This window comes from Cuculus canorus, chromosome 17 (genome assembly GCF_017976375.1).
Source record: "Cuculus canorus isolate bCucCan1 chromosome 17, bCucCan1.pri, whole genome shotgun sequence".
Classification (NCBI taxonomy): domain Eukaryota; kingdom Metazoa; phylum Chordata; class Aves; order Cuculiformes; family Cuculidae; genus Cuculus; species Cuculus canorus.
The window spans coordinates 12,093,413-12,107,359 of NC_071417.1; the positions used below are offsets into that span (position 1 = coordinate 12,093,413).

At 50.5% G+C, this 13,947-nt stretch overlaps 1 protein-coding gene across 9 annotated transcripts in view; it reads right to left on the reverse strand.

Annotated features, from left to right (window-relative positions):
• Nucleotides 1-549: 549 nt before the first annotated feature.
• The window catches only part of MTMR3 (myotubularin related protein 3), a 72,423-nt gene continuing 59,025 nt past the window's right edge, over nt 550-13,947 (reverse strand). For 6 of the 9 annotated variants that reach the window (XM_054082632.1, XM_054082636.1, XM_054082634.1 and 3 more), the window contains 7 exons: nt 13,722-13,892; nt 11,427-11,572; nt 9,350-10,766; nt 7,164-7,274; nt 6,565-6,653; nt 5,068-5,094; nt 551-2,778 (listed from right to left, as the gene is read on the reverse strand). In XM_054082632.1, the coding sequence (XP_053938607.1) occupies nt 2,607-2,778; nt 5,068-5,094; nt 6,565-6,653; nt 7,164-7,274; nt 9,350-10,766; nt 11,427-11,572; nt 13,722-13,892 (2,133 nt within the window). In that variant the 3' untranslated portion in view covers nt 551-2,606. Of the gene's footprint in view, nt 2,779-5,067; nt 5,095-6,564; nt 6,654-7,163; nt 7,275-9,349; nt 10,767-11,426; nt 11,573-13,721; nt 13,893-13,947 lie in introns of all 9 variants that reach the window. The other 3 variants (XM_054082640.1, XM_054082639.1, XM_054082641.1) reach the window with 3 other exon arrangements.

A 13,947-nucleotide genomic window follows, 5' to 3' on the forward strand; every position in this document is an offset into this window, starting at 1 on the left:
GGGACCTTCCAAGCCTCCCGATCCAAATGCCCTGCAGTGCAGGGTGAATTCCCGGTTAGCTCCCACGTTTGGGAGAATGCCACAGGATCAGGGTCAACGGCATAAGACTGGCGCTTCAAAATAAAATGGTGGGTTATAGGGAAAAAAGGGAAACGTGGGACCAAGGGAGAGGTGGCTCTCGCACCTCTCTCCTGCCTTGGAAAACCATGCCAAAGGTACAGACCGGGCCTGGTGGCGTGGGCAGTTTGTGTCCTTCCCCCTCCCTGGGGCTCTTCCAACAGGAAAATCAAGGTTAATATATTTACTTCTAAGTTCAGGAACAACTGGGGTTTGTTCCTTGCAAAGACAAAGTGGAAAAGGATGCAGGAGGGGCCCAGCTGTAGCCCCTCTGAAAGGCCTCAGGGTTTCTGCCAAACCCCAAATCCATCCCCTAGGAAGGGAAAATAAGGAATTCGGAAGTATGTCAGCAAATGCTCCCATGCAAAAGTCTAAACTTTATTCACTTTTATTTATATATTTAACAATTCTAAAGTATTTACTCTCGCTTTGACAAAAATGAAAAATAGAGGAGCAGTTGCGTCTCTTTGGAGAGCGGGGGGCTCTGCGGCGGCACGTGGCCGCGCCTCCCTCACGTACAAAGAAATAACAGTAATAAAAAAGTGCTTCATCCATCAAAAAAGGACTAAGAGCTGCAGGCGTTTATTCACACTGTACAGCACAGACCCCCACCCGTAGCGCAGCCTCTCGGCACCCGGCAGGAGCTGCGGCATCGCCCACTGCGCTGCACCTGTGGCTGCAGCGGGTAGAGCCAGCCCCTTCCTGCGTGCCGGAACCCTCACCGTCCCCTCCGGAGAGGCCAGAGCCGGGGGCTGCACGTTATCCCTCTGCTCCAGCTGTCTCTGCTTTACAGGGAAGAGGTCTGTCCCACTTGCCCCACTGGTTTAGGAACAGGTACTTTAGGTACTGGGAACCCACCACTGTCTTCGCCCTTCCCTCCCGATGGCCTGGAAGCCGCTCCAGACCCCCGGGGATCCTGTGCTGCTCCGCTGCCGTCCCCCTTTCCCCTAAGGACACGGGCTGCTGCGCTGGAGCAGCCTCCTGGACACGTGTTTCCCTGTGAACCTTCAGTGTGGCTGCACTGGAACGATCCTGGCAAAGGGTGCAGGAGGTTCCGAGTCAGAAATAAAACAGCTCGACGCTTGTTTTCCCCTTCAAACCTGAAAAACACTCCAAGATGGCCTTCCCTGTGGGACACTCGCTTTGGGTTACACAATCCTGACATTTCAGGGAAGGGAAGCACGCCTTTCCCAAGGTTTCTTAGATGTTGAGCTTTCATATCTAACGCTCGGATACTCCAGCAGGAATTCTGTTCCAAACACAGGAACACTGCCAGGCAATACACAGGGAAGCAGGATCCAAGTTCCTTCCTTGCCCCACGGCGCTAAGCAGGCTGTCAGGAAGGCGGGGATGGTACCTAACGCTCATTTAAATCCATCTGTTCAGGAGATCCACACTTCAATGAGGTGACTCTAAAAGCAACTTGGGTTGGGACAGAAGGAAGAGGGGGATCCATGATGTATTTCAGGGCTTTATAGAACTCTCAGGTGGGTGTTTCCTATCTGGAGCAGTGGATACAGACTGGGAAAGGAGACCTCATCCCAGGGGTACCACACACAGCAACGCGCTCCTCATGGGCCAAGCGCAGTGGAGCCACAAGGAGCGCACTACTCCAGGAGCAGCTTCCCATGGCGTGACCCACCCTGCAGCCGGGCCAGGAAAGCAGGCAAAGGCCCTTCCACCCTCCTCCTTGGATTTAAATCATGGATTGCATTTAGAGAGCTGCAGAGGCACCAGTGTAAAACCAGCCCCAGCGCGGCCACCGGCTCAGTCTCCTTCTCTCCTCTCGCAGACCAGCAGGTGCTTTCCTCAGCCAGCGCCATCTGGGTGTTCCCACCCCAGCGCACGGAACCCCTCGATTGTGTGTGCAAGTACAGAGCCGCCGAGTAAGGAAACCCGTGACCGATTCCTCCTGCGTGCGGCAAGGAGAACTAAGCCCACTCTAAGAACAGAGAGGGAGAGTGCTCTCTTGGGAAAGAGATTCCCATTTCTTCTAGCAGCAACAGGTTCCCAAACAGCAGCTTCCTGTTTGGAAGTAAGAGGAGTGATTGAAAGCACTAGCAGTGAGCTACGGGGATCCACACTGCACACCAGCCGGACCAATTCCCCGCTCCTTTCCTCCTCAAATTTGTCTGTCTGCAACAGTTCAGCAGTGGGACAGTTAAATACCAAAGGGAATCCGGGTCTGGCGCCAGCTCCCTCCCCACTTCCACAATCTTCCAGCAAACAAACATCTATATATTATTATATATACACACACGCACGCGCGTAGACACATACACACAGAGAGGACAGAAAGGAAAGGGGGAAGAGCTGGAAAAGGAGACTCCCACAATCCAGCAGTCCATCCTCCAGGTCTGTCCCGCCGAGCGGTGTTCCACGCCCCAACCTCCAAAGTGCACGGCTCCCGCATCCTCCCAGCCTTCCCACCGAGAATCTGTTGGGAAGAGTCGGCACAGCTGCTCCCCGGCTGCTCTGAGGCCAGGCCTTCAGTTTGACGTGGCAGTGATGGGTTTATCCAGTTCGAGATCCAGGCTGGAGCTGCTGGGGTGCAAGCTGCTGTAGCAGGATTTGCAGACTCTGCTGGGTTCAAAGAGCTGCTGACTAGGAACGGGCACCTTCTGGTTACAGCAGCTGGAGCAGAACACATTGCCGCAATTCCTTGCATCCGTAACAGAGAAATGGAAAAGAAACAATTAGAAGCAGTTTGACAACGTTACCCGAGTTCCAATGTCCTTCTCCTCACACTGCTGTGACCGGGTCAGCCCTGGAGCCAGCAGCTGCTCCTCCCCGAGCACCAGACACGTGCAAGGACACCCGGCCCACCACAGCCTGCGCCCTGTGCTCCTCGCTCCGAACACTGCCACGGAGCTCTGCGCAACGGACACCAGGGAGGAGCACAGAGCAAAGCACAGTACAGAGCCACAGCTCAAACCTCTCCACAGCGAGGGCTCCTCTGTATAACGCTGCTGCACATCAAACCAGAAGGAACTTTTCCCTCTGGGAAAGGCAGTACAGATTATGCTCTCCCTGTGTCCCGCAGGCATGGTGCTGCTCTTCCCTGTCTCTCCTGCCCTGGGAGACACGGCTGAGGGAGGAGCTGCACCACGGCAACCGCGGGGCCTTCCTCCAGAGGGATGTGGTGGTCTGGCCCCAGCCCTGGGTTTGGGACAGGCTGCACACCCTGCTCCCAGGAGGAGGCAAGAGTCTCTGCTCTGGCACTCATAAGTGTCCCCGGCGCTCAGAGACTTTCTCTGATGTTCCTTTCAAGGGCGCTGCTGGAACACTGAAGTGTGGGACAGCTGAAAAAAGTTAAACCCCATTTCACCTGCTGCAATCTTCCTGTTGTGCCAGCAGCACAGCCCCTTTTGCAGCGTTCCCAGCAGTCCCGCACTTCTGTATAAACGGAGACAACAAGGACCATGCAAAGCTGGGACATGAGCAGCCAGGTACTCATGCTCGGAGACGCCGGCAGCGCTGCGGCAGGGGAAGCGCTCCCACAGCATCCCTGGCAGCTGGTGGAACACACGAGCGCATGCACCTTGCGGGAGGCCGGGGTAACACCTCAATCACAACGACCTTCTCTTCTCGCAGCGCCCTCAAAACCTGCTGCGGCTCAAGCCAGCCTGGCGTGCTCTGTCCTCCAAACCCATCAGTTCCTACAAGGAGTCCAGAACATCTCTCCAGGGGCCGGAGTTTTGCCAGCCTAGCTCCCTGCCTGATGCCCTTTTCATTAACTCTTTGGCATCAGGGGTTTGTGCCATTAATGTTTTGCACTAGAAAATACTTGCTGCTGCCAAGAGACTTGACAGAGACTCTGCCTCCACCCAGCAACTTTGATTAATCCTTTCTTGCCAAGAGACAAGATTTCCAGATGCTGAGCAGTGATGGGGAAAGAGCCAACAGAGAAATCCCATTTCTCACTTCAATGGGTTCGTTTTCTCAGCTCGGCGCAGCGGCTCCTACTCTCAAAGCTGCAGCGCTGGCACAAGGAGGCTCACCGTGGCCTCTCTGCAGTGGTTCTGAAGGACCCTGATAGGAATTACAATCAGAAATCCCACCGGGAATGAACACAGCCCCGCGAGGTGTCACAGAACACCCTGCACAAAAGCAGCTGCGTCAGTCCCAGCCCTGCTGCTCGAAGGGCGATCACCCAGCAGCGGCTCGCTGCCAACAGAGGAGGTCAAAACAGAACCAGAGGGATCAGAACAATTATCTGTTTGTTGCAGCTCCCTAACATATGCTTTTGTTGTTTTATCCTCTGTGACAGATAACAGCAACTGTTCTCCCCCGAGCCTCCAAAAGCGCTGCACAATTCCTTCCTATCCTGGTGGTCCTCAACTTCACTCGAGAGATTAGAGAGACACTAAAAACCACACTGGAAAAGCGATGTTGAACCTTTGAGGAGGGTGACTTAAAAGCACACTACCAACACCTCCTCTCCTCACTGAGTCACCAGTGACACTCTCTCCCCACCATGTGTTGTTACCCGCTCCTGCCACAGATTGTCTGTCCTTCTAAACACGTTTGTGTCATCACACTGCCCAGCAACACTGGAATTGTCTGACAACACGTGAACCTCTCCCAAAAACAAGGCGAAAAAGGGAAGGAATCAAAGTTAAAGGCGTGATGGTGACACTCGAAGGGCATCCTCCTCGGTTAGAAGTGAAGCATTCTCTGTTACTGGGACACACGAGTTACTGACGGTGTTAGTGTGGATCCACACCCCGGTGTGAGCAACCAAAAGCCAAGTTATAGATGCCTTTCTGTGAAAAGAGAGGCCTCTTTGCCGGGATCCAAACACCCAACAGGCTGTGCTGCCACCCATAACGGATCTCTGGTGGTTTCTAGGCAAGTGAAAACGAAGAGGGGGAACAGGCAGAGTTAGTTGGGAGAGGTTACCAGGAAAACACAGGCAGACAACAGAGAGAGGCTGTTGGAAATGCTCACCAGATCTGATCAACACCTTCAGTGTCCCTGCAAGGAGGGGAGAAAGAGCTCAGAGGGGGACAAGTGAAAGAGAGATCGAGGCAGAGACAGAAGGTGGGTATTTTATCCTGCCCAAGGCCCCACAGCATGAGTTTCACTCATTTTCACTCTGGGGCAGATGTGGGGCAAGCCCTGATCCCTGGGCTGCGAGAACACACACTATGGGAATGCCTGGGTTGCTGGTGGGCTGCCATTCCATACTGGTCTCTACCAGAGCTCACGCGGACAGCCCGGGCAGCCCAGGTTAGACCTCGGGAAGCTGAAAGAACAAAGACACTACAGAGAAACTTGGAACCCAACCTGAAACCCTGAGCCAGCTCCTCCTGGTGTGGGTGTCCTGTGTGTCCAGGCCAAGGGGAGGGAAACGCAGTGGCCAAAGGTCAGACAGCGCCAGGAGGCAGCACTGGGGAATGCTCCACAATAGACACCACATGAAGGGGAACAGAAACACTCCTGTAACTCCTCTAAAACCCTTTGGTTGTGCACAGCTGCGTGCTCAGTGATTATAGGCTTCATCAGAAGCCTTCAGACACAGAAATTTGCACAAATATGAGAAAAAAATGGATGTGGACATGAAAAAAAAACCCCTCAAAGACATTCTACTTCTATTTCTTCTTCCCTGGGTTTGTTTCCTCTTCCAAGAACACAATGGAGCAAAATACAAAGCAGATATAGACCTAGGAAGAAGTTTATAATTCCCTACAACTTCAAACAGCAACAGAGCATCAGAACGTGGTCACTGCCATTTCTTTAAATGACAGTTCTCGTAATTTTTCTCACATCCAGAAACCAGGAAGAGGGATTTATTTGAAATATATCTTAGAGATTGGGGATTCTGCCTTTAACCAGAGTTAACATCAAACGGCCTTTGCCCCGGGTTTCTTACTGTGCCCCTCTTGCTGGCATTGTCTGCTGTCACCTCTGCTGGCAGGGAACAATCCGGAAAACCTGCACTCCATGTCGGTGCCCTTCCCAGATACTCTTACAAGACCGATTCAATGGAAAGGGAGGAATGGTGAGAGAAGGAACAGGTTTACACCAGTAACAGGAAGATGCTATTCATACAGTTGTAGTATCAAATTATCAAATGCAGAGACAACGAAACAGCATTTTTTACTGCTTACACCCTCTTAAAAAGGGAAACGGCCGACTGCCTCCAAACCCAGTTTAAGGAATGAAAGCAGAATCTGTTTAGGCCAGGAGGGGCAGCTACCACACCTGATTTGTTAAACATATGCCCTGCATGACCTGGAGAAACTGCTCTGTTCTTCCACAGCAATCTGCTCCTTCAGGAACGCTCTGCTCTCTCAGGAGCACGCAGAGCTGCCCTAACACTCTTGATCCGATGCCACTCTCAAGAAAGGAGCTGCACGCCAAGAGAAAGCCCTTCCCTGGTTTAAGAGGAGAGGGAACAGCTTGAGCCGGGATTGTGCCCTGCTCTACGGATGCATGGTTTACCTGCAGTGGTGCTTCCTGCTGGCGAGCCAGAAGGCGCTGTCGCAGCCATAGCAGTGTGCGGCCAGGTGGTCGGGAAGCCATCGTGTCACCTGGCAGAAATAAAAGGTGAGGACAATTGGTGAGGAACAAACCCATCTTGTTTGTGCTCACCAATTCAAAACAAAGAACCACAAGGGAAGTGCTCGCTCTGTTTTAAGAGCACAGATTCAGCGTTTGCAACAAGTGAAGACAGATGATAGACACCATCCCTTTGAGAACAGATCCGCTATGCTTCCCTCAAACAGAAATTAAGTCATGAAGTCCAATTCCCTGTTTTTTTCTGTGCTTTAGAAGTATCCAGGCCAAGAATATTCACCAAGCAGGCGTCCACCTACAGCTTCTCCAGCTAACCATCCCTTCCACAGCTCCCCAGAGCGCAGTCGGAGCGAGCAGAGGGTTCATAGGCACAGGTACTGATATCCAAAGTGTGAGAGACAAGCGAAACGCAAGGAAGAGAGTCGACAAGAGGTGGCACACGACCAAAAGCTGCAGGATAACTTGAGTTATGGATATCCCATCCTACAGGAAGAACGAGTGATTTACAGGGATTTAGTCTGTACCTCTGTGTCCTGTTTGTCCACCTGTTCCCAGCTGGCTTCAGAGAAAATCTCTGTGCTGCAGCGAGACAAGCAGTTCTGATCCAGATTGCTTTCCGAGTCGGGTATAGAAGTCTGTTGGCAAACAAACACAGATGAACAGAACCTTCCCATATTCCTACTGCCGTACAAATAGAAACCGGACGGTCATGGGGAGGAGTGGAAAGGACCTCCTGCCTAGGAAGAGTGGGTGATGTCTGCACGGTGTAACCAGTCACCTCCCTCCAGCGCACGTGTGGCACCCAAGGACTGCAAACACCACATGGTGAAACAGTTTGCACAGCCACGAATTGCAAAAGACAAACCCCACACCCCCAACAGGTCAGGGTTTGATGCTCTGCTGATGGGATGAGGGGATTTAAGCCTTCTGTTTAGCAAAGAATTCTGGCAATGTTTTGGGTGACTGACCAAAAAAACCTGCTATCAGGGGCTCCAATTCCATGACTGCATTTCCTTTCCAAGGCTGTCTCACTTTCAAAATGAAAACTAAGAATATATAAGATGCTTTTGTTGGCAAAAATTGTGGAAAACAGATGCCAAATCACACACGGGAAATGCAGAATTTAAGCCACATTTATTCCATAATCTAGTTTGGGGGGAACAATGCTTTCTTACTATAGTCTAGCAGGTAGAGCTGTATTTTAAATGATTTAAAACTCTGCCAGCCCTCAAAATACATTAAAAATGGCAAGAAATCTTGAGGTAATGATTTTGCGCCTGAGGAATGGCCACCTCTGGCGCTCCAGAAGGAAGCCTGCTGCTCACAAGCTGAGGCACAAACATAGGGTAGAGACCGGATTCCTAGATGGGGAATTCTCTAGAGGATGGCGCACTAGCACAATCAAGCTTATTTACACCATGGGAGTGTAATTAATTAAGCCAGAGCACCAGCTTCCTGCCAGGAATCCCAGCTTTTGCCAGTGACAGACACCACGGCCGACCGAGGCGACGCTGGGCCGAAGGGGTGCCCAGAGGACCCTCCGTGCATTCTCTCCAATGCAAATAGCCAAGAAGGCTCTCTCCTGTTCAGAACACACACCTGGGCCTATCCAGCACCTCTTCCACTGTGACACAACATTACATTCAATAAAGAACAGCTGGAAACCTCTCATAATGGGTTGGGATTTTTTTCAGTTCTACAGAACTGGAAAAAACACATCACACTGCGCACAGTGGAAAAGGAATGTCCTGGTTATGTCAACCTCCACCATTATGGGCCAACCTCTGCCCGGAGTTCATAACCGCAGGAAGACACAAAGTTCGTTTCAGCGATCCTGCATCTTCTCACCTCTCCTTCACACCTTTTCCCTCCTCCCCTATCTGTTTCCCCAAGCAGCTCTCCCCTTCCTCATTAATTTTATTTAATTAATAACACTGGGCCTTTGAAAAAACAACGTCTGCAGCAACCGCAGAGCTGCTCTGTGCACAGAGGCCTCTACAGAATGGGCATCCTGCTTGCTCTCTGAACCAGTGTTACAGTCAAGCGGCAGGAAAAAGCCTGCAACTGGACTCCTTTTGACTTTTTATTGTTATTTATTAGTCAAAAGAGGAGAAGTGAGGCAAAAAACAGGCAGGGGAGAAGCAACTTAAATATCCACCCCAGACATGGAAATCGTGCAGTCGTTGAGATCCTGAAGATGGAATTACACTGGTTTCATTCCTGATTTTAAAATGCCTTTCGCAACCACAACAACATGGATCATTTGATCGGTACAGAAACCGGTGTGCTGTGTTGGAATCACACCTCAAATGTCGGTCTCTACTTTTACAACTTTAAAAACTTCCAATTAAAAGTATAAACAGTTAACAAGCTCCCTTAAAGCCTTAGTTTGTTGAGAAAAATCCCTCGCTGTAACAAAAACTCTGAATTTATCTCTATGCACATCCAAGAATGTGCTGTGAAATACCCATCTGGAAATAATCCTTTGCTACATTCGTGGTCAAACTGACACACAGTGACAATATCAGTCATCCTTAACTGCCCTTTGCTGTGCCCACTTCAGAACCACCTTGAGAGTTTTATAAAACCCTAGATGGCCAAAAAAATCCCTACCTGACCACTGAAGCAAGGGCAGGCAATATGCCGAGATCCAGAACCTGAGTAACTAGCCCATTGCTTCCAGCAGTGGCCCAACCACCGTTCCACTTACCACTTCGTCTCCATAATCACCGTTGAGCCGTAAGGAGCTGTTCAGGAACTGGCTCTCCAACCGGCTCTTCAGCTCTTGCACTTGCTTCTTCAAGGTCTCCACTTCTTGCTGATGGCCCGTTTCTATCTGGCGCAGGCGCTGCTGGATAACATCAGTGTAGACGGGCATCCCATCATCGTCCAGGTGGCTCCGGGCAGGCTGGTCCGGGCTGCTGGCTGTCTGCTGCTTCCCAAGGTGACCGAACATCCACTTCTGGGGTAAGTTCCGCAGGTGAAACTGTGAGGAACTACAGCTGGCTGTGGAGACCTGCCTGTTCAGAGAGGCCTTGATCCGGCTGTCCTCTCCATTCACGCAGTGCCCATTTGTCACGTGGTATTTCTGGGTGACGCTAAACCCCGTAGGCTTCTCCATCATCTTGTTCTCAGGCTCCAGCTCCCCATTACACACAATCTCATCTTTACATTCAGCTAAAGGCAAGGCACAAGGGGAAGGCATCGGGATGTGTGTGTGGCTGCTGCCAGAAGTCCTATGCACTCTTGTTCCCGGTTTTTGAAGCTCTAGCAAGCTCTCCCCCTCTGGCCTATTTTCCATAGTTTGAGAGAGTTCGTCAGCGCTGTTGTCACTCAGGTGAGGTCTGTGGCAAAGACCCTTCAGAAGGAGCTCCTGCTTTCCTTCGCTCTCTGTTAAGGTTTCCGTAGAGCTTTCAATGTTGGATGTTCTTGCCTCATGCGGGACTGAAAGAGGTAAGGGAAGGCTGGCCTGCGCTGTGTACAGGCTCTCGGCTTCTCCTTCAAGTTTGCCAACACCTTCTTCCTCCACACTCCTTTGAGTGTCTCTATTCCCAAAGCCCTCCAAAGGAGCAGCCAGCAGTCCTTTCCCCTGAGGTAACATCTGGACAGCATTACTGAGCTCAGAACACTCATCCGATTGCCCTTTCAGCTCAGAAGCACCTTGTGAAGCTGGGTGTGGATTGGATGCTGGATTGTTCATTCCAACACCTTTATCTGCCTCAGCCTTTTCACAGAGGTCACTCACATACCCATGCAGGTGTTCCGCTCTCTTCTCCTTATCCAGGGCAATCTCATCCCCTTTTCCTGCTGTCTCTAGGCTACCTCTTAAGTGCTCCTCCAGACCGACATCATCTTTAGTGGCCTCTTGCAAAATGTTCTCCATCTGTCCCTCTGCCACACCGGCAGCAACAGAAAGCTCTGCTCCAACCAGAGCCCTGCCTTGCTTACTCAGGCCATCTCCTTCAAAGGGATCGTCCGCGGGATTGCCAAGGCTGCTCAGCTCCAGAGACCGACGGTGCTCTTGCCACTTTTCGTTGAGGCTCGGGTCACTACTACGTCGATTGGTTGTAGGCACACTGCTATCACAGGCTGTTGTCAGATTGTCAAAGGATCTCGTCTTTGGTAACCTAGAAAGGTAAAAATCATCAGAATCCAAAGTCAGTGAGCTGGTTTTTCCTTAAATGTTCAGCTACTGTGGTTTAAAAACTCCCTCTGCAATATGGACAGTAACAATCTGCTAAGTAATGGACTGCTGTGAGGAATTATCTAGGAGCACATTTGGACCATCTGTAGTGCTGAGCTGCTTCAGTACTTTCTTTGTTCACCAACAGGAAAACACGTTTGATCAGACTTCAAACGTTCCCAGAATAATCCCTGTACCACAGAGCACAACTGCTCTCAGTCTGCTCATTCCTCCCAGCAAACGTGTGTGCAGAACCAGCGCACAGAACAGCAAAGGAATAGTTATGCAATGCAGAAAAAGAACTCAGATGCAAGGCAACCAAAACAAAGTTGATATGCTGCCAGGAAATAAGGAACCCTGCAAGGCCATGCAATACCCACAGCTTAATTCTATTTGCTAATCCTCTCTCTGTTCCACTATCACCTCTGAAACAGAACAGCTTTCAACACTGACCCAACTGCTTTTGGGTAAGTCAGTCAACAGTCCCACAAATAAACCTGTGAAAAACGCTTTCCTCCCACCACCAGTATTGTCCTCTTTATAACTCACGATATTCCCTGCTGATCTTGCTTTACAGGACAGGATTTCTGGGCTCGAGGCTCACCTGCCCAGAGGCTGATCTTCAGGGCTAGAGCCTGGAACGGGGTACGGGGCGCAGGTGTCATCGGTGGGTGTCGAGGGGGAGGAGCAGGGCAGGTAAACAGCACTCCAGAGCATTAAATTACGGACATGGCACACTGGATACAGCACCTGCGAGGGGAAAACACATAGGGGTCAGAGACGGTCAAGTGCTCGCTCCCAGAATGCAGAGATATGTTCAGACCTGATTGTGGCAGTTTATCATTCAGGTTTGCAGCTGGGAGGCTTTGCTCGATCTCTAGATTGCTCTACAATGCCATAGCTGCTCCCTGCCCTTCAATCAGCCACGCTTGGACATACAATTATCTCTTCTTTCGGAGACAGAGGCTAAGAGACAACAAAGCTGGCTTTCAGCTTCTCATGAATGAATCACTGCAGTGTGCTCTTGTGAATCTACACCTTAATAATGCTCCCGAGCAATCCAAACTGCTGGAGAACTCAGGGGCCCATTGTTAGCGCAGAAACTTCCCTGTGCTTCACATTATTCCAGGACACATGAGAGCTGAACTAATAATCTCCTTCCACCGGCTCTGGCTCATCAAAGCCAGCCCTGTCTTTAACAGAAGCACTCACATGTTAAAAATTAAGTACAGGCAGAAATACTTTGCTGCAGAGGCAGCTTGCTCCTAAAAGGGATTTCTTGACTGTAGAACACACTTTCTGTTTCAGTTAGAAAATACCCTGTGTCACTCTATCAGTTCCACTCTTTTCCCAGGCAACTTCCTTGTGGAAAAGCAGGGCTGGAGCACCTCTGCTATGAGGACAGGCTGAGAGAGTTTGGGTTGTTCAGCCAGGAGAAGAGAAGGCTCCAGGGAGACCTTCGAGCAGCTTCCACAAACTGTCTCATACTTTCAGCTGTCACATCCACTCCTGTGGTGACAATGTCAGGTGGATGAGTCTAGAAGGGCGCTCTCTGATGTTGCCTGTCACAGTGACAAACGGGATCTGCACGCAGCCCAAGCACATCCAGAGGCCAGGGGAGACAAAACAGCCACAGAGGGCCGATGTGAATGGAAAAACTCAGCCTTTTTTATAACAAATGGAGGCACAAACTCTTTCCTTAAATTAAAACCTGGCTTAGGAACAATTGGAAGTCACATCCATCATATGCAAAAACATGGCATAGTCCTCACAGTTAGGTTTATGGCATCTGGTACTTTTATAAACAAAAAGTGTTTAAATATTTATAAAATCCTTTCCTGACCCAATCACGATGACATTTGATGACCGGGGGTCTGTCCACATGCTCACCACCCTGCCTCCCTTGGTGTCCAACACTTCTTTTCATCACAGACACACAGAGGTCACCAAGTCCCTTCCCAGGAACAGCAGTGAGCTGTTACTATGGAAGAGCCAAACTGAAGATAAGAAAGCATTAAGAGAAACGAAGATACACTGCACAATCTGAGCTACTTCCCCTGTTCTGATTTAGATGAGGACAGATAGAATGCCTCTGTTTCTATGCAGGTCCAGGACACTCTCCTGACGCAGCTTAGCTCTCTGGAGAGGTCTGCTGGATCACCTCTGCCATGAGGACAGGCTGAAACAGCTGGGGTTGTTCAGCCAGGAGAAGAGAAGGCTCTGGGCAGACCTTAGAGCAGCCTTCCATTACCTGAAGTTGGCTACAGGAGAGGTGGGAGGGACTTTTACAAGTGCCTGTAGTGACAGGATGAGGGAGGATGGCTTTAAACTGGAAGGGAGAAGGTTTAGATTAGACATTAGGAAGAAATTCTTCACAATGAGGGTGGGGAGGCCCTGGTTGCCCAGAGATGCTGTGGCTCATCCATCCCTGGAGGTGTTCAAGGCCAGGTTGGATGCGGCTTGGAGCCCCTGATCCAGTGAGAGGTGTCGCTGCCCATGGCAGCGGGTTTGGAAACAGATGGGCTTTAAGGTCCGTTCCAACCCAAACCATTCTATGATTCTGTGATTCTACTTGTCAAACACTAAAATGTGTTCCGTCACAAAAAATAAAGCAAAAACACATTTCCAGCACAGAGAAATGTCTGAAATTGCATTTGACATTCCTCAAATAACATCAAACTTAACGCTAGGCCTGAAATTTCTCAAAGTAACCATTGATGAGGAGACCTGAGGACACTCTGGGAACTCCTCTCTACACTATGTTCATGACAGTTAAGCCACAACAACATCCCACCACCACAAGCTTGAGTGTTCTCTTAAAGCAGACACTTTGGGGAAGATCATGCCTAGGAGCCCCAGAGGGATTCTCCCCACGCAGTGGGGAATGAGGAATACGTACAGATTCAGACTGGGAGGAGTAGAGCAGGTTTTTGAAGGCTTTGTTTGCTGCCCGCAGCAAAGACCAGACAGAACAGGTCCGTTCCTGAGTGTGTTTCTCTCCTCTCTCTTTCGCATTGTTGCACAGGAATGTACCAAAGAGGCAGGAGTAGGTGTGCTGCACCAATTTCACCTGCAAGGACCACCACAGATACTGTCAGATGGCAGAAAACATCAGTTTAACGCGA